The sequence below is a fragment of the Megascapheus bottae genome, chromosome 14 (genome assembly GCF_031878675.1).
Source record: "Megascapheus bottae isolate mThoBot1 chromosome 14, mThoBot2.hap1, whole genome shotgun sequence".
Lineage (NCBI taxonomy): Eukaryota > Metazoa > Chordata > Mammalia > Rodentia > Geomyidae > Megascapheus > Megascapheus bottae.
Genome location: NC_143522.1, coordinates 12040722 through 12062205, shown reverse-complemented (window position 1 = coordinate 12062205; position 21484 = coordinate 12040722). Strand labels below are relative to the sequence as shown.

The following is a 21484-nucleotide window of genomic DNA, read 5'->3' as shown; positions in this document are numbered from 1 at the left end:
CCATGCACTTAAGTCCATGGGACTCTTATCACCAATTAACAACAAAAAACTGTGAAACTGTGGTAGAGTGCTGACCTTGAACACAAAATCGACCAAATCCAGAGCCCCAGGACTGGGGGTAGGGGATAGGGGAAAGGGAAAGCAACTTGCTAGGCATATACCTGCTACCTTAGCACTTAAAAGGCAGAGACAGGATTGACAATTCTAGGCCAGCCTGGGCCTACATAGCAAGAGCCCATCTCATAAAACTGAGAATTCAGTGTAGTTCAGTAGTAAGTACTGGCCTAACACAAAGCCCTGAGTTTGATTCTAGCAATACACACACATACAGATCAAAACAAAATATAAACCAGGAAATAGACACTCTATAATAGCTGATAGGAGTATAAACTGGTACAATCTGTCAAGAACAAAATATGACAGTGTCTTCTAAAATTACAACAGCACCTAACTCTTACATTCTATATACCTTGATATCTAAAAAGAAGTTGTATAATATACGTGACATATGCTATTTGTCTAAAGAGGAAAGTAGATAGCTGTTAACTAGACCCTTGACACTTCACCATCCTGAGAATTACTTACACGATTCCTAATGTAGATGCTGTTCCCTCTTGTTTCTCCCATTCCCCCAACACTTATCTTCCTCTTTATACTGGATGCACATACACATATTTCCTTTTTTTTTTTGGTCAGTCATGGGTCTTGAACTCTGAGCCTGGGTGCTGTCCTTGAGCTCTTCAGCTCAAGGCTAGCACTCTTACCTCGTTGAGCCACAGTGCCACTATTTCCTTTCTTTAAAAACCCAAATGGAAACCAGGCAGTGGCTCACACCTGTAATACTAGCTATTCAGGAGTTTGAGATATGAGGATCATGATTTTAACACCCTGGCACTAAAGTTCGGGTGAGACTTTTATTTCCAATTAATCAAAGGAAAAATGGGAAGGGGTAGAGTGGGTAGCCTTGAGCTGAAGAACTCAGGGATAACAGCTAGGCCCAGGGGTAGAGCCATAGCCTTGAGCTGAAGAGCTCAGGGACAGCACCCAGAAGAATCTGTGAAAGGCACCTCAAGTTAACAACCAGAAATCTGGAAGTAGAGCTGTGGCTCAAAGATCACTAGTCTTGAGCAAAAAAGCTCAGGGACAGCACCCAGGCCCTGAGGTCAAGCCCCACAACAGACAAAAGTGGGATTAAATGAGCCAGATATGACTGTTAATTCCTCAGAAATTGAGATAAGTTGATCTCAAGTCTGAAGTAGTCCACCCACAGGATGATAGGCGCTAGATGTGATGGTGTATGCCTATAATCTTTTAGAAGGCTGAGGCAAGATCTCAAGTTTGAGTCAGCCCACATGCACAGCAAGACACTGGCTTAAAAACAAAAATTCGCTTTACTCAATTATTCATTCTGGCCTAGTAACTGGTATTGAAGCTACCCAATCAATGACCTTGATCCAAAACACAGTAAAGACTTTCTTTTAAATGAGGCTTTATACACAGCTATACACATATGTACAAGCAGTTCCGAAGGCCAAGGAAGTAACTCCAAATTCTGGAGTCTTGGAAGTTCCACAGATTACACTGGGTTTCAATCAGTGATTAAATATGAAGTTAACAATAACCTGAAGCTTGGCCTGAGCATAGTATTAAGGGATAAAAAGGAATTTAGGCCAAGGTAAGAAGCTTCACATTCTGAAAATAATAGTTGCAAACACAATACTCCTAGATCAAGGAAAATAAAATTGAGAGAAGGACATGATTAGAAGGAAACTTCTAGAATTCTGCTAATCCCAGGTTCTTCACATGGCATGACTGGTGACAAGCTAAAGGTCACTTGTCGGTGCATCAAAGTTTGACAGAGAATGATGACCCACAGGAGCAGCCTTGCTGAGCTTGAGGATTGTTCAAAACTTGAAAGGAGCTTCGGATCAGTTCTTGGCTGAAGTCCACCAGAGCCCCTTTTACGAAGGCCATGCTATCAGAGTCAACCACCACTTTTGCCCCACCCTGTTCAAATACCCTGAAAAGACAGAAGGGCAAGCAACAGTGAATATCTCAAACACCAAACACAGGCTACCCAGTTGAGGCCAGAGGTGCACATCTGTTTTTTCTAAAGCACAGAGGGGCCGTTTTCTGAAACAAAAGGATTCAATGGAATGAGTGAATAAGGGAAAATATTTAGACATTGGGCCTCAATCTAATCCAGCCTTGACACTCATGTGATTGACTACCCTATGGACCTAGTCAGGGCAAATGTCCTCCTGCATTAAAAATAACCGTTATTTTTAATCAAGATGACAAATCTCTACCATACTCTCACAGTGTGAGAAGGGGGGTGTTTTAATCATCATCTTTCATGCCTTAAATTGGAGTGGCTTTTCTCCCTCCTCCGGGATCCAACCCTTCCTCCACTTTCTCCTTGCCTGTCATCGGGGTTAATAACTGTGTCCAGTGAAAATTTGTATTGGAATCCGGAGCATCCACCTCCCTCCACTTGCAGCCTGAGGAATTCTGATCCTTCGGTGATTTCCAGAAGTCTCTGAAATGCAGGCAGGGAGAATCAAGCAAGTCAAGCGAGAGATGGTGAAGAGTGGGTGAAAAGGAGGTCTCCCTGCCCTCGAGTCGGGTCTCCTACCCGGACGCAGCTGTCCGTGAGGCGGATTTGTTCTTCGCCAGCCTCAGAGCTGGAGGACGACGCGTCCCAGCGCCTCTGAAGTGCAGGAGCGATCACAAGGAATCTACCGCGAAAGAGAGGAAGGTAAGCCGGGAACAGGAGAACCTGGGACCCGCCCCCCACCTCGATGGCCTCAGGCCTGGGGACTCCCACCGGGACTGTCGCACGCCAAACCCTGACCACCCCCGTGGGCCGTAACTTCTCGTTTTTGTCCTGGGGAGCAGGGCCGAACATCATTTCTAACTGTTCTCCCAACCTTGATACCTGCTCCTCCGCCAGGGAATGACAGCTCGGAGCGCCGCAGCCGTTAGAGGGGAGGCCCAGGAGGCCGCCATCTTTCTCCACAAACTCCGCCCTCCGCTTCGCCTACAGGACGCGGGAAGAGATGAGACGTGGGCGGGCCCTCTGCTAGGCCACGCCTCCAACCATACCCATTGGTTAGTACACGTTGACGTGTTATCTTATTGGCCAGAAATGCTCCCGCTTACGGAAGCAGGGCGGGACTAATAGAACTAGGGCGGAGCCCTAAGGACGGCCGCGGGCTGAGCTGGATGGACGCGGGCTGAGCCACTGAAAGGACAAAAATGGGTGGAGATAGGAGGCGGCCGGCTTTAGAACCCACTCCGCCGAACGAAGAGCGGGGCGTGAAGGGACCTCCCCCAAAGTTGCTGATGACAGGTCACCTGACTGGGCTCCTCCCTCGGCCCGCCCCGACAAGTTTATCTTGTGACTGCCGCCACCGCTGCTTCCTTCCTGGAGCTTGGATCCTCTATCCGCGATGCGTTTCCTGGCGGTCGTGTTCCTGTTCCAGGCGTTCATCGCCTCCACCCTGGCCGAACCCGTGCGGTTCAAGGATTGTGGTGAGCCCCGGACCTGGCCGAGGGTCCCGCGCAGTCAGCGGAAGCTCTCACCAGCGGCCTGCGCTGGGACCCCCGGGCTGGGTTGGGCGGGTTCCTTGGACTCCAGGCAGAGCGGGCTGGTTTTGGTGAGAAGGAATAGGCCTGAATGAGACTTGAACGGGCACAACTTGTCTCGTTCCTTGCAACGCGCGTTTTGGAGGTACCTGTACACGATTGGGGTGCATCTCTTGTTCAAGTTTTGTAAAGTTTGTAGACATCAAGATGGGTCGTGCACATCTGTAGTCCCAGCACTCAGGAGGATCATGAGTTTAAACCATCCTAGCCTAATGGTGACGCCCTGCCTAAGTATAGTCAGGCCTGGAAGATCTGTATGCAACGCAGAGATTAAGGGGAGGGCCGCAATACTTTCTTAAGGGTGGTGGTACTGGGGATTGAATTTAGGGCCTCCTGCCTCAGAACTTCATTTAATTTATGGCTTATTTCTTGTTTAACCCCACCACACATACACACTTTTTTTTTTTTTTTGGCCCATCCTGGGGCTTGAACTCAGGGCCTGACTCTGTCCTTGAGTCTCTTTGTGCTGACAGGAGTCAACTCTACCACTTGAGCCACAGTACCACTTTTGGCTTTTTCTGGGTAATTTATTGGAGATAAAGAGTCTCATGGACTTTCCTGTCCGACCTGCCTTCCAACTGTGATCCTCAGATTTCAGCCTCCTGAGTAGCTAGGATTACATTCATGGGCCATCGGTGCCCAACTTAAAACCACATTTTTTTATTGTATCTTGTGACTGTTAATCCCTCCCAATGGTGTGGTTGGCATCTTTGTTGGAAAATACAATAGGAAATAGAAATTCTTGAGTTCATTTACTCAAATCTACAGATTTAATTTTGGGGGCAAAACTGGAACAGTTCTATAGGGAGGTGCAATAATCATTGAAAGGTATGAAACTGATTTTGTAAAATTTGAGCAGGAAGGCCAGATGCTGGAGGGCACTGGTGACTCACTCTGGCAATCCTAGCTACTCTGGAGGCTGAGATCTGAGGATCAAGGTTGGAAGCCAACTCAGGCAAGAAAGCCCATGAGAGGGCCGGGAGTTTGGCCTAGTGGTAGAGTGCTTGCCTAGCATGCACAAAGACCCGGGTTCGATTCCTTGGTACCACATACTTTTAGAAAAAGACAGAAGTGGTGCTGAGGCTCAAGTGGTAGAGTTCTAGCCTTGAGAAAAATCCAAGGACAGTCCTCAGGCCCTGAGCTTAAGCCCAGGACTGGCAAAAAAAAGAAAGCCCATGAGACTCATCTCTAAGTAAGTACCAAAAAAGCCAGAAGTGGAGCCGTGATTCAAATGGTAAAGCGCTAGCCTTGAGCACACACGCTCAGAGAGGGCACCCATACCCTTAGTTCAAGCCCCAGGACTGGTGCACACACAAAGGAGATTGTCTTGAGCAGGAAAGACATGGTGATCACATTACTGTATGAGTTATTGTATCCCAGAAATACAATGGACAGCCAGACTAAGTTTCCTCCCTTATACCCAGTGCCCAGAAAATAGTAAGTGCTGATAAATAACTTGCTAAAACCAAAATGAAGGGAATACTGCATTTTTCCCTCCACTATATCTTCAAAACTCACATTGAGGCAGAGGTAAGGTGGGGTTATGGAACATGATTAAGGAATAAAAGCTATCAGACTATTAAACCTTACAGCAGTTGCAGCTTACCATGCATGCATGGTCTTTAGTTCAGGCCCCAGTACTCGAATTAAAACAAAAAAAGATACTGTTTCACTGAACTAGGAACATGAAACATTCCTTCCATTAAACATATGGCCAGCATTTAAATGAAGACACTGATAATCTCAAATGAAGAGGAAAGTGAAACAGAGTAATTTAAGATCTCATAGCTGGGAAGCAGTGAGAACCTGGCATGTCCTTATGAACCACTTTATATTTCAGTGATATTTTTTCTAAATGAACTGAAATAAACATTGCTCATTTCCAATAAAAAAAGGGGGGGCAGGTATACTTAGAACTTCTTAAAAGGGTTCCCATCAAAGATTTTGTTTACTTTTGAATTGGGAAATACAATGTAAAAACTTGAGCACCCAGATCAAAGATTGTGTACTCCACTTGACACCCACCCACCTCACCTTCTCCCGAGGTAGGGTTTGCTCAAGTGAGAAATGAGACCAAATAAACTAGTTTTGCAATGTTTGCAAGTTAGGAATGAGGAATGTGATATATTGACATTGGAAGTCCAAGAAACTCTTGTCAGCAAAGAGCTAGTTACTCCCCTTTGCTTTTGCTAGATGATGTGACCCAGCTTTGAAAGAAGCAGAAGCTATATGTAAAAAAGGTTTTACATGAGCACTAATTTTTTTGGGGGGTGGAGGGGAGAGGGATGGTCATGGGCTTGAACTCTGGGCCTGGGATCTGTCCCAGAGCTTTTCAGCTCAAGACTACCACCCTACCCCTGAGCCACAGTCCCACTTCCCATTTTTTAGTGATTAATTGGAGATAAGAGTCTCGGGGACTTTAGTGCCCAGGCTGACTTTGAACCTCAATCCTCAGATCTCAGCCTCCTGAGTAGCTAGGATTCCAGGCGTGAGCCACTGCGCCCGGCTGAGTGCTAATTTTTGCCCTGATTTTACCTGTCCAGAGAGAATGGACTGTGCTTGTGAAACTTTAGTGTGCCTGAAGGAGTATCTGAGTTAAGGACAATTTTGATGTTGGAGGAGACTTGTCGACCAACTCTTGAGCAGCTGTTTAAATTAAATTAATGAGCTGAATCCAGAATCAAGGTGTGTTCTTACAACAGCACCACTGTGTTCCAGATGCATAGATTATATCAGAGAACTGGATGTGTGGAAGTTAGATCATCTCTCCTAAAGGCAGTTACAATTATCACCAGATGAATCTACCCTAAAGGCAGGTACTGGGCAGTTGGATGCTAAATATCTTGCCTTGAGGCTACACCATACCTAGTGGAACCTGGCCTGAGGTGTGTCCCTCAGTGATGGTTTCTGAATGGGTGTACTTAACTTACCATGTAAGGATTCTCATTGCTACCAACCTGATCATTCTTTCTCTCCCATTCACCTGGCCAGGATCAAAGGCCTGGTGGGGAAACAGATTTCTCAAGACAGGTACTTAAATACCATTATCATTCTTTTCTTTTTTTATGAACAATGAGTACATTTATCCTTCATTAAAATGAAATTTTAAGACTCTCAACTTCGACACTTGCATTAAAGAACATATGTCCAATGCTGAGTATACATGTGATTGTTGCAGAAGAGCAATTAAAATTGTTCCCATTGGTAGGCACATACAGTAAAAGTTGAGAGATCACAAGGCACTGGTGAGTCACACATGTAATCCCTAGCTACCCTGAAGACTGAGATCTGGGAATCTCAATTCAAAGCCATCCTGGGCAGGAAAGTCCATGAGACTCTTTATCTCCAATTAATCAATTAAAAAACAAAAAACAGAAGTGGAATGGTGGTTCAAGTGCTGAAACAGCTCAAGCAGTTCAGGGACAGCACCTAGGCCCTCAGATAATGCCACCTGGCCTGTATGTGTATACAGAAACACACACACACACACACTTTAGAAAGACCATCAATTTAGAAAAGTATTAGAACTTGATTAAAAAGATGATGGACAGCTGGGCACAGTGGCTCAAGCCTGTAAACCTAGCTACTCATGAGGCTGAGATCTGAGGATCAAGGTTCAAAGCCAGCCTGGGCACAAAAGGACCTGAGACTCTTCTCTCCAATTAACCTCTGATAAATGGGAAGTGGGGCTTAGCTCAAGGGTAGGATGATAATCTTGAGCTGAAGAGCTCAGGGACAGCACCCAGGCCCAGTTCAACCACCATGACCCACAAAAAACAAAGATGATGGAGACATTGGAATAGCTAGCCTTGAGATTGCAAATGGAAATAGTTCTCTGAGTTGTCATTGCCACATTTGGTGCTCCCAAAACCTGTGCTGGCAGAGTTCTCTGATTGAGTGTCTCAGGACAGACCTAGAACAGGGAGCCATCTATACACACTGTACTGTTGTGCTGCTCTCCCTTTTGTATCAAAAATATACTTTGTATCCCCTTTTAGAGAGAGTTGACTGGGAGATTGTTTACAGAGTGGCTAGTGTCATTCTACAGTTCTTTGTTCTCTTTTTTTTTATTAGTTGACTAGAACTAAACCTAATTTGTGAATTGATTTTCAAAATTGCATAAAAGCAACACTGCCAGGTCTGATTAATTTTATTTGACTTCCCCTTATATCATTCTACTTCTGACCCTTATTTTTTACACATATGTAGTATTTCCATGTATATTCTCTCCAGAAGCTGTATAGACCAACTTCAGTTATTTCAAAGGGGAAGAAATCTAAACTCAAGTGCCAGCAGTTGGTAACTAGTACCAGTGGTCGCAACTGGTATTTCTGCTGTCTTGGCTGTGTGAATCAGCCCTATTTGGAATAAAGTTCAACTGAGTCCAAATTTTGGGTTGATTTGCAACAGGGTCTTAATATGTAGTTAAAAATCATCTCAAACTCCAGTTCTCAAATACTGGTATTACAGGTATATAACCACCAAACTTGGTTGGGGCAATTTTATTGAAGCTATAAAGACCTCTGTCCTGGGGCGGGGAGCATGGTTTAGTGGTAGAGTGCTTGCCTAGCATGCACAAAGCCCTGGGTTCCGTTTCTCGGTACCACATACCAAAAAAAAAAGCCAGAAGTGACACTGTACCTCAAGTGGTAGAGTGCTAGCTTTGAGAAACCCCAAGATCAGTGCCCAGTGCCGAGTTCAAGCCCCAGGACTGGCTAAAAAAAAAAAAAAGAAAGACCTCTGTCCTCTTCATCAGTTTGGTTTCTTGGGAAAATTGAAGTCCTAATGTCTTAGTTAAGGTTTTTAGTTCTATTTGTTATTTCTGGGACTAAAATATTTCATGATTCATCAATGGGCCTCTGAGATTTCTTCCCTGGAAGAACGTGACTGAGAAGTCAGAAGCATGGTGGAAAGGGTACAGTTCCCCACTCTGAAATAGAAGTAGCTCTTCTCTCAAGAGCCATTCCTGGTACTTCCTCTCTTCCAGGTCATTTCTGTAAAAAATAGTGGTTCCTCTTCAAGTCCATATTCCACTTACTCACAAATGGGTTTGAATGCATTTTATTGTGTTGTCCATACTTTCTTCTTCAGGAAGTCAAACTAGGGTAAAAGATTGCAATTTGGCCAAGCACAAGTGGTTCACACCTGTAATCCTAGCTACTAAAGGAGTCTGAGATCTGAGGATCTTGGTTGGAAGCCAGTCTTGGCAGGAAAGTCCATGAGATTCACCCCAATAAACTGTACTAAAAAAAGCCAGGCTCAAGAGGTAGAATGAATAGTAGTTTTGAGCACAAAAGTTCAGGAATAGTACTCAGGCCCTGAGTTCAAGCCCTAGGCCCAGCCAAAAAAATAATAAAAGAGATTTCAAAATGATATAATACTGGACAAAGAATTTTCCAAGCATTTTGGAAAAGTGAAAAATCGAAACCAAAGATACTTCACTGTACATCACAAAGGATATAGAAGTTTAACCTCTAAGATAAAGATAATAAAGTCATGTTGAATCAGGAAAACCGCAAAGTGTTTTTGGCTGATCTTCAGAGTAAATATTTCTCAGGAATTTCTTGGGATTTCTTTCCCTTTGTTCCTATGTCTGGTTGTTTTGTTTTGTTTTGTCGGTTGTGGGGCTCTACCACTTTGAGCCAGAGCTCTACTTCCAGTGTTCTTTTGGTTAATTGGAGATGTCTAATGGGCTTCCCTGCCCTGTCTGGCTTTGAACCAAGATCCTCAGGTCTCAGCGTCTGGAGTAGCTAGGGTCTCAGGCAAGAGCCATCAGCACTCAGCCTATGGCTCTATATTTAAAGCTTCTTCCAGGTTCTAGCAGCACAGCCTTCTGAATCAGGCTGCCTCATTGAGTCCTAAATCTGCGTGTTCCAGTCACTATGACCTTGGACAGAACAGTCTTCTGCCCTTCTACTTTTTAACCTCAAAAAGAAGGATAATATACTTGAGAGACTGTTTTCTTTCACCTTTCAGGTACCTCAGTTTTCCCTCAATCTTACTACCCAGGGTATAATTTCCTAAGGGTCTAAAAACAAGTGACTGGAGCTAAGAATTCCTGGAGCCATTACCACTTAAGCAAGCTCTATCAGCCCTAGTATTATGTCTTTCCTTCCATTCCAATTCATTTTTCCTTTTTTTTTTTTTTCCAGGTTCTGCAGTGGGAGTCATAAAGGAAATAAATGTGAGCCCATGTCCCATTCAGCCCTGCCAGCTAGACAAAGGACAGTCCTACAGTGTCAATGTCACCTTCACTAGCAGTGAGTAAATGTGGCTCTCACCTTCCATTTCTGTTAAGTCAAAACATAAATGTCAAGTATTGGAATGAGCATGGGGTGGGAGGTTTGGCAGTCAGGAATCCTGTAACTTTCTAACTTGTACAAAGCTAGAATTCACTGTGCCCTCATATTTTATGTCTTCTCTTAGAATCCATAGCTGCCAGACTTCCTTTAATCAAGCAGTAGCACATGCCTATTATTCTACCTATTGGCCAAAAGGTCAAGAGTTCAAGGCAAGCCTGGGCTACTTAGTACAACTTTGTCTCTCAAAGGCTGGGAGTTTGGCTTAGTGGTAGAGTGCTTGCCTAGCATGCACGACAACCCAGGTTCAATTCATTGGTACCACATACATAGGAAAAAAGCTGGAAGTGGTACTGAGGTTCAAGTGGTAGAGCTCTAGCCTTGAGAAAGTCCAAGGACAGTGCTCAGGCCCTGAGCTCAAGCCCAGGAATGGCAAAAAAAAAAAAAAAAAAAAAAAGGAAAAATCAAGAGTTGGACCTATACTTAGCATGTATGAGTCCTGGTTTCAACTTTGGAACTCTTACAAAGTGTCATCACAAGCTATCTACCTTTCTACCACTAAATCTATGTATGTCTGAACGTGAAAGTGCAGTTCATACCTATCAGCTTCCTTAAGGCTTAGGGAATCTATTAGGAACCCAGAATAATCAGAACTCTGTCTGTCATTCTGGCACTTGGGAGCTGAGACTGAAGGATTACAGTGGGGCGAGATGGCTCACACCTGTAATCCTTGCTAGTCAGGAGACTGAGATCTGAGGATTGAGGTTCAAAGCCAGCCCCAGCACTAAAGACAGTGAGACTCTTGTCTCCAATTAACCACTAGAAAACAGGAAGTAGGGCAGAGGCTCCTGGGGTAGGGCAGTAGCCTTGAGCTGAAGAGCTCAGAGACAACACCCAGGCCCAGAGGTCAAGTCCCATAACCCACAAAAACAACAACAACAAAAAAACTTGATTGCTGGGCAAAACTTGTGCTTTAAGTCCCTCCCTTATTTTCTATGCTATGGAACTAGACTAGTCTCATAAAAAAACCTCACAGTTCCTGTCATTAATTGTTCATAAATGGCCTATTTTGTTTTGTTTTTCCTGAACTATATAGCCTAGCCCTCCTGACTCTTAACACCGAACTCTGGTTCCCCTAATTGCATAGGACCTTTATATTCCTCGTGCCCATCTTGAAATATGGGTGGTAGAAGTTACCAAGAAATGGATGTCCTAGTCTTACCCAGAATCTAAAGGGTTACCTCTCCATTGTCATAAACCTTATTTTTATTTATTTATTTTTTATTTTTTTGCCAGTCCTAGGCTTGAGCTCAGGGCCTGAGCACTGTCCTTGGACTTTCTCAAGGCTAGAGCTCTACCACTTGAGCCTCAGCACCCCTTCCAGCGTTTTTTTTTTCTATGCATGTGGTACCAAAGAATCGAACCTGAGTCTTTGTGCATGCTAGGCAAGCACTCTACCACGATGCCAAACTCCCGGCCCATGAACGTTATTTTTAAACACACATAACTATAGCAGTATTTTGACTATGGCATGGCTCAAGTGGTTATAGTATATTCCTAACCTGTGAGTTCATTTCCCAGTATCATAGATAGATAGATAGATAGATAGATAGATAGATAGATAGATAGATAGATAATCCTTTGACAGAAGCTGATATAGTTACCAGAAAGTTCGATGACAATGGTTATTTGTTGAGGTAGCTCAGATTCTCCTTTTTTGAAAAAAGTGCTGGGAGTTTGGCCTAGTGGTAGAGTGCTTGCCTAGCATGCACGAATACCTGGGTTGGGTTCCTTGGTACCACATACAGAAGTGGTGCTGTAGGTCAAGTAGTAGAGCTCTAGCCTTGAGAAAGTCCAAGGACAGTGTCCAGACCCTGAGTTCAGCCCCAGGACTGGCAAAAAAATAATAAAAAAAAGCTGATTGCTTGTACCATACTAGGTACTAAGCCTAACTGAGAAGTAAACCCTACAAATTTAGCAGTACAAGCTTTGTTATTTGCAATATAGCTATGCTGCTACTATATGATACATCAATGTATTGTAATGCCAAGGTGTTTAGAGTTTGCAGATACACCATTTCATTCTCTGTTTTCTTCTTAGATACTCAGTCTAAAAATAGCACAGCTTTGGTGCGTGGCATCCTATTTGGTGTCCCTGTCCCCTTTCCCATTCCTGAGGCAGATGGTTGTAAGAGTGGAATCAGCTGCCCCATCCAAAAAGACAAGACATACAGCTACCTGAATAAACTGCCAGTGAAGAGTGAATATCCCTCGGTAAGTGACATATTGAGGACATTGGGGTTGAATTAAAAACCTGAAGGCAGGAGAGGGGAAAGCCAAAGCGTAAAATGATATTCCAAAATCCTGAGGGAAAAGAGATAGGTTTGAACACTAAGAATTAGGAAGTAGGGCAGATATTTTTCATTGTGCGCCTTTGTTCCTTCACTAGAGCCTAATAATGCTGTGTTTTCCATACATTTCACCGCATCCTTATCACTCCATCAGTGGAATCTGGGGGCTGAAAATGTAGCTTAGTAGTAGAGTGCTTTTTCCATCAGTCTTTTGACCAGAGAGCAGGTGTGTGTTAACTCCACAGCAGAGACAACATTTCAGAAACAATGAGGATTCCTACCTTTCTTCCTCACCAAACTCCGTCTTCACGGACTTTTGTGCCCAGGCTGGCTTTGAACCAAGATCCTCAGATCTCAGCCTCCTGAGTAGCTAGGATTATAGGTGTGAGCCACAGTTGCCCAGCAGCTTTATAATTTTAAAGGTAACAAGTTAAGGCAGAGATCTCCAGTGGGAAGAAAAGTATATGATCAGAAAACAGCTTAAGGAAGTTAACTGAAATTATATTGTTTTAAGAGGATAGTAGTCCTTGATATTATTCAAACAGTTATAAACTTCTTTGGAACATCTTTTGTGCTTTGGTATTTATAGCTACCAAAAAAAAGCTTCCTTATATATCTAAAGATCCAAATTTTCTATATTCACCTCATGGTTATAGTTAGAAAAGGCCCTGATCAGAGTGCTGAATAAGTAAAAAAGTTTTTAAATATTAAAACTGCCTGGATTGGGATTGTGGCCTAGTGGTAGAGTGCTTGCTTAGCAAGCACGAAGCCCTGGGTTTGTTTCCTCAGTACCCCATGTATAGAAAAAGCACGAAATGGTACTGTGGCTCGAGTGGTAGAGCAGTAGCCTTGAGAAAGCTCAAGGACAGTGCCGAGGCCCTAAGTTCAAGCCCCAGGATTGGCAGAAAAGAAAACAAACTGCCTGTGTGTGTGTGTGTGTGTGTACACACAACTCAAGCTCTCTCCAGCTCTTTCACTTATGGGTGGCATTCTTCAGCTTGAGCCATACCTCCAGCTCCATCTTTTTGCTGTTAATTAGAAGTAAGAATCTCTGATTTTTCTGCTGACACATGACTAAATTATTATTCTTATAAAGCTTTACATGTCATTGAGGTAAGAGGGAAAAGAATGTTTTAGAGCCAGGTATGCTAATACCTATCTATAATCTTAACACTTGAGAGATTGAGAAAGGAGGAGCAAGAGTTTAAGGACAGCCTGGGCTGCATGACGGATCTTTCTCAAAAAAGAAAAAATATGGGGCATTTTGGGGTAGTGGTAGAGTGCTTTGCCTAGCATGCACAAAGACCTGGGTTCGATTCCTCAGTACCACATACATAGAAAAAGCCAGAAGTAGTGCTGTGACTTAAGTGGTAGAGCTCTAGCCTTGAGAAAGCCCAAGGACTGTGCTCAAGCTCTGAGTTCAAACCCCAGAACTGAAAGAACACACACACACACACACACACACACACACACACACACACACACACACACACTTGATAAATTAAATACTATGTGGTATTGCTAGTTGTAAATAGGTTCATTCTTCTAAGTTTAGGAAGTGCCTGTACCTCACATAGGCTTTATGGTGACAGGATTGAAAAGGCAGTGTGATGAGTTAAGGAGTGTGTTACAGTTTACACCAGGACACTTAATTAAACCAACAGTGGATTCAGGTCAAGTTCTAGTTTCATTTCTCCCAACGCTTTTTCTTCTTTCTCCAGATGAAACTGGTGGTAGAATGGCTGCTTCAGGATGACAAGAACAGAAATCTCTTCTGCTGGAAAATCCCAATAGAGATCAAAAGCTAGACATATTTGATGCCTGTATGTCTGTGTAGGGGTAAGAGGACATGGAGGAAGGGAGGAGAAATGAGACCAGCTGAATAAGTGTCATAAGATAAAAGGAATCTCGAGACTTCTGTTTTATGTCTCTCTACTTCCTAAACTATCTTACATTCTTTTTTTTTTTTTTTTTGCCAGTCCTGGGCTTGGGCTCAAGGCCTGAGCACTGTCCTTGGACTTTTTTTTCTCAAGGCTAGCACTCTACCACTTGAGCCTCAGTACCACTTACGACTTTTTTTTTTTTTTTTTTGCCAGTCCTGGGCTTGAGCTCAGGGCCTGAGCACTGTCTTTGGACTTTCTCAAGGCTAGAGCTCAAGATAAAGAGTGTAAGATAGGGCCTGGAGTTTGGCCTAGTGGTAGAGTGCTTGCCTAGCATGCATGAAGCCCTAGGTTCCATTCATCAGTACCGCATAAACAGAAAAAGCCAGAAGTGATACTGTGGCTCAAGTGGTAGAGTGCCAGCCTTGAGCAAAAGAAGCTCAGGGACAGTACCTCGGCCTTGAGTTCAAGCTCCAGGACTTGCAAAAATAAATGAATAAATCAGTCTCTTGTAAAAGGCTAAAAGAAGAAAGAATGAGACTATAGGAATTGGTTTAACTGTCACCATTGTTATTTGCTGTTGCTCTAAGAAAGGCCCAACCAGACAGGACCACAAGGCAGTTACTTAGAAATGTTAGATGATTTAGGGGCCAGGAATTTGGTCTACTGGTAAAGTACTTGCCTAGCATGCACGAAGGCCCAGGTTCAATTCCTCGGTATCACATACATAGAAAAAATCTGGAAGAAATACTGCGGCTCAAGTGGTAGAGCTCTAGCCTTGAGAAAACCCAAGGACAGTGCTCAGGTCCTGAGCTCAAGCCCCAGGACTGGCAAAAAAAAAAAAAAAAAAAAAGGAAGAAAAGGGGAAAAAAAACAAAAAACATTAGATGATTAGAGCTAGGACTGTTTGTTTAGCTGGGATGTTATTTCTGCAGGTTCCTCATCTCTAAGTGCCTCACCAAATCCAGTGCGTCTGGCCAATAAGTCTGCTGACCCCTGAAAGCATCTTCAGCCCCACTGCTTCAACAGTACTGACAAGCTCACCACTGGTGCCCAGAGATTCATTGCTAAGGAGATGTTCTACGGGCAGATTCAGCTCCTAATGGCTAGTTCTCTGTAGATGTCTCCTGTCTCTTTTCGTTAGGTGGTTTTCATGAAAGGTAACACTTGGTTAGCAGATATTTGATTTTTTTTTTATTTAAAAAATATTGACTTCTATCCTCTTTCTGCACTTGGAATTGAACCTCTGAATAAATGAAAACTTGTTCGTTTTCTTTCTGCATTTGGAGTATGGCTGTTTGCTTCTTTCAGAACAGTATGTTCTAGACTTCTGCAAGACAGTCATCTGATCTCATGTCACCAATCACAGAGAAGACATGATTTTCAGATGTTACCTTTTGCCCATTTAGACCTTATCTAGCTATTCATGCACAGTCTTACACCACCAAGCATGCTTGAAGGAAGCAGTGAAAACAAGCATTATACATCTCGTAGTGATGTGTAAGGGTGAAGCTTCGAGATCTCTGCGGAACTATATACCATCATGCAGGAAGTCAGAGCTTAAAGAAGGGGAAGTAGCAATTAACTTGTTCAATGAGCTAAATCTTAAATGTTCCTACTCTTGAAGTAACAATATTATCATGGAACACATGGTTTGCTGTTTTTTATTTGTCAGTCATGGGGCTTGCCTCACACTCTACCACTTTGACTACCAGGTTTCTGGTGGTTGATCAAGGACATTCCTGCTGGAGTTGGCTTCCAACCACAATCCTCAGCTTTCAGCCTCCTGAGTAGCTAGGATTACAGGCATGAGCCATCAGTGCCACTCTGATTTGCTGTTTTGATAGAACTGTCAATCATTCTGTTTCTAGGTGGTCCAGAGGCAACAACCCTGTTCATAAATGAGTTGAGTAATGAATTCTCTAAAAAGTTAAGAAGGGATTTAGTCTTATGTACGAACAAATAATTTAGCCCATGTCTTTCTCACGCCAGTAATCTCACCCAATGCAGAGGTTTCTTTTTGTTCATCTTAGTGTTTGGGGGATAGAGTCTTGCCTTGAAGCCTAGAACTCACTACAAGTAGCCTACTTTACACTTACCATCCCCTTCCTCCTTCTACCAGGCCCACTCCTTTGGTTTCTTTAGACTGAATTTTGCAGGAAAACCACCAGAGGACAGCAATGGATTAGGGATAGGATTACCAAGCAAGCAAGCTTTGCTAGTGCTGGCAGCCATCCCACCACTGTACTATTTAGCTAAAATCTTTTATATATCCTGTCAGAGTGAGCCCACTCTGTGTTCCCATGCATACCCTGATGTATCAGGATTCTTTCATACTGCTAAGGACTCTAGCTTCAATTGCCTGGGGTTAAATCCTAGCTGAGCTTCATCTCTTGCTTCCATTTCCTTATCTGGTAAGTAGGGACTAATAGGCGGGCTGTGGCTATTAAATGAAATGAGGCATGTAAAGTCTTAGATGACCCGTGGCATGTAGTACGCACTGCTGATGTTAGCTATTGTTCTAGGACACGCTGTTCTTTGTCTAGAAATAGCAAGGAAATCCGGAGGCTCAATCTGATGTGTGGTTTTGTGTTTCTTCACAAAAACAAGGTTAGTGTCTATCTATAGGAACTTTCTGTTCTCATATGTGTTTGCTGGCTTCCAATCCCCAGAAGATTCCTAGGTTTTTTAGCTCATTTAATAGGCAACTGCTTCTATCTCTTGCATTTCAAATACCCCTTTACCCCTTGTGTTAGAAGAGAAAAAGCAGCTTAGCTAATATATATATACACATACACACACACACACACACATCCTTTAAAACCTAAGGGGAACCCAACATCTTGGGGCTGTTTACCTATCAGCCATCAGGGGCTCTGTGGAGCCGCACCTCTGAAGGTTTCTGTGAGTGGATTAGTTAGAAAGGTCATCTTCTGCAGAAAATGCATAGCCATTAACACTGCAAAGCACCTAATCTTCAGTAGATATAGAAAGCCATCCTTTCTCCAACATCAGTCTTAGGCTTTTCTATTCCTCTGAGCATGTCTTAGAGGCTTAGACTCAATCCTTCACTTATATAAAGCCAAGGTAAGTCCTCAGCGCCTACTTTTCTTTTTGTTTGGGGAAGGGGGTGTGGATTTAATATGATTTCATTGTTATCAAGGTATCGTACAGAGGAGTTACCATTTCATAAGGCCGGTAATGCATATACTTCTTGATAGTCACTCCTTTTGCTTTCCTCCCCGTTTCCTCCTTTCATCCCTGCATGCAAGTTGCAACAGTTCATTTTCCACATAATGTCTACTGAGTACCAGGCCTGCATGGGGGTTAGGAAAACCAATGAGCATGGAGTGATTTCAAGTCCTTCATGTGTGGCTTTGAGCCTTTTGTTAGTTTATTTATTTTTAGAAACAACGATTTTGATTATGCTTTGCAAGGTCTTAGAAAACAGACTGGATAGCCCCAGGCATAGAAAAAGTGACTTGAAATAGGCAAGTCCATTCTTGTATACAGCATTGTTTATCTGCTTAAGGAATCAGCTGAGAGCCAGGCTCAGTGGCTCACGCCTGTAATTCTAGGTACTCAGGAGGCTGAGATCTTAGGATCTAGGTTCAAAGCCAGCCCGATACTAAAGATAGTAAGACTCTTATCTACAATTAACCACTAGAAAAATGGGAAGTGGGGCTGAGGCTCAAGGGGTTAGAGCAGTAGCCTTGAGCTGAAGAGCTCAGGGACAATGCCCAGAGGTCAAGCCCCATAACCCACAAAAAAAAAAAAAATCACCTGAGAGCTGGACCTCAAGGCTTTGGACCTATAATCCTAGCTACTTAGGATGCTGAGGTCTGAGGATCTCCTCAGACAGGCAGAAGTCTTTGAGACTCATCTCTAATCAACTGGCAAAAAAAAAAGTGGAGGTATGGTTCAAGTGGTTGAGTGTCAGGCTTGAATGATAAAGCTTAGAGACAGTGCCCATTGCCCAGATCCTGATTTTTTAGCCCCAGTTTTAACACACACACACACACACAAATTGGTTATGACACCACAAGTAGAATGGTCTTATGTGCCTTTTGCTATTAATGTTTGAGTTATAAATAGTCTTGGTACATTTTAATGTAAGAGATGTTTTGACTTTGGAGGTTTACATTTGAAGTATACTATCTTTTTTTTTTTCTTTTCTTTTTTTGTTGTTGTTGTCCGTCTTAGGGCTTTATATCAGGGCCTGGGCACTGTCCCTGAGTGTTTCTCAAGGAAATGGTACGCTATTGCTTGAACCACAGCTCCACTTCCGACCTTTTGGTGGTTAATTGGAGAGAAGAGTCTCACAGACTTCCCTGCCAGGGCTGATTTTGAACTGTGAGCCTCAGATCTCAGATCTCAGCCTCCTGAGTAGCTAGGATTACAGGAGTGAGCCACTGAAACCTGACTATTTCTTGACTATTTGCATTGTCTGGCTGCTCTAGACAACAGAATAAATTCAGGATGTCTGAATTTATATTTGCAAAATTCTTTTACAGCCCTCTAGTTAAATACTTCTTTTCATTATTTAAAAATATTAACATTTGGACGGGGAGTTTGTCCTAGTGGTAGAGTGCTTGCCTAGCATACACCAAGACCAATTCCTTGGTACCACATACACAGAGAAAGCTGGAAGTGGTGCTGTGGTTCAAGTGTGGCAGAGCTCTAGCCTTAAGAAAGCTCAAGGACAGTGCTCAGACCCTGAGTTCAAGCCCTAGGACTGGTGAGATTGATATATATATATATATATATATATATATATATATATATATCATACACTTTTTTTCATGTACTAGAGGTTAGGATTCTGGAGAGCTGATTACCAAAATATTTCCAATAAATCCAAAAAATAAAGCAGTAGGTACAGTCAATGAAGAGATCTTGATAAGCATAAACTTAAGATAATCCAAAAGGCATGGATTTGGGGACAAAGTGGACAAAGCCATGGTACATGGGGGACCATGAGCACAGGGAAAAGCTGTATGTGAGAGTAGTCATAGGGGAAAGTCACATCAAGCAAGGTTTTTCCCAGACCCTGTGGTCTGGAGATAGCAACTGGAATAAAGACTCGGGTGGTTTTTACTAAAGACCTGGGATACTTGGTTGAGCTGCTTGCCTATCTATGTGTGTTGGGAATAGGGTGAAAGGACAGCATCATATATCAAGGTAGAAAGTAGCACTGGTCCTGCACAGATGCTGACTGAATCATTTTGGGTGGTTGTGTCTTTTTCTCTGGACAGGATTCCCAGACCTAACCCTCAGCTTGTAAACTGAATCTGCTTCCCTTACAGCTGTCAGTTGACTAGCAACTAAATGGTCTGAGTGTTGGTTGCCATGGAAATGACTAAAAGGCCCATTGCTATGGGAACCTACCTGGTTCTCCAGACCAGGGGTTTAGTTGCTAGAAAGAAGGTGGGGGGGGGGTGGAGAGCCCAGGAACTGATTTGCATATTTGGTTGAGGGTACCAGGAAAGAGTGAGCAATGTGGATGTGTGGGCCTGGCCAGCTCCACAAGTATCCTCTTCTGCTTTCTACATGCACTTGTGCTCATTACCCATTGGTGGCCACTGAGCCCAGGTATTTGTTGTTCCAGGTGGACAATAGGAGCATGAGATTCTACAGCAGTCAGTGCTACTGCCCTCCTCTGAAGAACCTCTGATAGGTAAATTCTTTGTTGTCTCTGGCAGGTCCCCTCTCCACAAATCATGTGTCCCAGATAAGCAGCCAGGAGGTGAAAGGATCAGCTTGGCTCTGACTGCCAGCGGGTCAGGACAATAAGGAAGTTGGCAGACACAAGGATGGCTCCTGGCCTTCAACACAGAAGAGATACTGGATGTACCACACTAGACAGCAGCAGAGGGACAGACCAGCAACAAGCAGCAGTCTCTCCTCTCAGCATTAGAGAAATGCATTCCTCTGCTCTCAGCACTGCCACCCACTCTCGTGCCTCTGCCCCAGAAATGGGGGGACTGCAGCTGGATCAAAATATGAAAAGTGGGCCAGGAGTTTGGCCTAGTGCTTGCCTAGCATGCACAAAGCCCAGGGTTCGATTCCTTGGTACCACATACATAGAAAAAAGCCAGAAGTGGTGCTGAGGTTCAAGTGGTAGAGCTGTAGCCTTGAGAAAGTCCAAGGACAGTGCTCAGGCCCTGAGCTCAAGCCCAGGACTGGCAAAAAAAAATATGGAAAGTAGGAATTTTCAACGTTCATGCACAATAGTTGTACGATTCTTTTTATGTGTTTTGCCAACAAGGGAAATAACTCTTAAATCGGTGGTTAGTGATCAGTGAGATGATCCTTTACTGAAACAAAGGGAACACATTCAGGTGGCTTTGCCATCAACTACTAATGGTAATGTATGAATTGAAGGCATTACAACAGGTCATCTCCATCTCAGTTTGGAACTATCAGCTTTGATGCACTGAGACACTGACAGAAACTACAGTACTACACGCAGGTGGGCATAGCTTCTTCTCCCCGTGAAGGGGAGGAAAATCCTACAGTCCAGCAGGGACTAAAATCTTTGGTTAAGAGACCGTCTCCAACATTATGTATGTTAGGCTCACAAAGCTTTGACCTGATCCTTTAGAACTCCAACGTATGTGCTGTTGATTTTCTCTCCCAGAATCTGTCCTCTGCTTGGAGGTTGTTAGTCTCAGCCACTCTCAAGGTTCAGGAGCTTGACACTGAGAGAGACAAAAGCCACCACCAGAGTTTGGACTACTCCACAGGACAATTGAGCACATTTCCCTTAGAATCTATGGGAAGGGTTTTGCTTTGGGAAGCAGCAGTTATTTATAGATTCTATTTAATTTTAGTTAAGTTTCTATCTCACCACCAACTTTTTCCAGCTGATTGACTTTGGCTAAGTTGCTTAACCTCTTAGGATCTCAATTTGCTCAGCTGTAAAATAGGATGATAAGAACTCCATGGGGGAGGGGAAGGGGGCGGGTCTAATGACAACATGAAATAGGTACCTGAGAAAGGTAATTAGCATGATCATCGTCATCCTTGGGGAAAGGAAGGTTGCAGCCATGGAAACTGCTCGGTGACCTAGAATCATAGGCATTTGTCATGCATTTATCTTCCAGATTTAATTCAAGGCACTTTTCAAAACTGATGGCCTCCCAGATGCCTCACTCGGCTTTGCCTTTATTAAGCCAGTGTCTAATCCTCTTTTTATGACACTTAGCCACATTCCTTTTTATGTACAATGTTTGTGTGCCAGCTTACCTTCCTACTCGACTGTAAACAGCTAGAGAGTAGACTGTCTTTTCACTTCGGAGTAAATG

At 43.5% G+C, this 21484-nt stretch overlaps 2 protein-coding genes across 4 annotated transcripts; one reads left to right on the top strand and one right to left on the bottom strand.

Moving 5' to 3' along the window:
• Positions 1 to 451: 451 nt before the first annotated feature.
• On the bottom strand, positions 452 to 3038 carry Isca2 (iron-sulfur cluster assembly 2). Its single transcript, XM_090345391.1, has 4 exons — positions 2939 to 3038; positions 2636 to 2738; positions 2424 to 2539; positions 452 to 2020 (listed from the first exon to the last, which is right to left on the bottom strand). Exons 1-4 carry the CDS (start codon positions 3007 to 3009, stop codon positions 1846 to 1848), a joined length of 465 nt encoding a protein of 154 aa, XP_090201517.1. The 5' UTR covers positions 3010 to 3038; the 3' UTR covers positions 452 to 1845.
• A 189-nt stretch (positions 3039 to 3227) lies between these two features.
• Positions 3228 to 15459, top strand: Npc2 (NPC intracellular cholesterol transporter 2). Of its 3 annotated transcripts, none has more exons than XM_090344474.1 (5): positions 3237 to 3534; positions 9801 to 9908; positions 12048 to 12220; positions 14019 to 14120; positions 15113 to 15459. In XM_090344474.1, the coding sequence occupies exons 1-4, from the start codon at positions 3453 to 3455 to the stop codon at positions 14103 to 14105; spliced, it is 450 nt and encodes a 149-aa protein (XP_090200600.1). In that variant the 5' UTR covers positions 3237 to 3452; the 3' UTR covers positions 14106 to 14120; positions 15113 to 15459. The 3 variants fall into 3 exon arrangements, with proteins under 3 accessions (XP_090200602.1, XP_090200600.1, XP_090200599.1); XM_090344473.1 differs by having other exon boundaries at positions 3241 to 3534; positions 14019 to 14136; XM_090344476.1 differs by lacking the exon at positions 14019 to 14120 and having other exon boundaries at positions 3228 to 3534.
• Positions 15460 to 21484: the final 6025 nt, after the last annotated feature.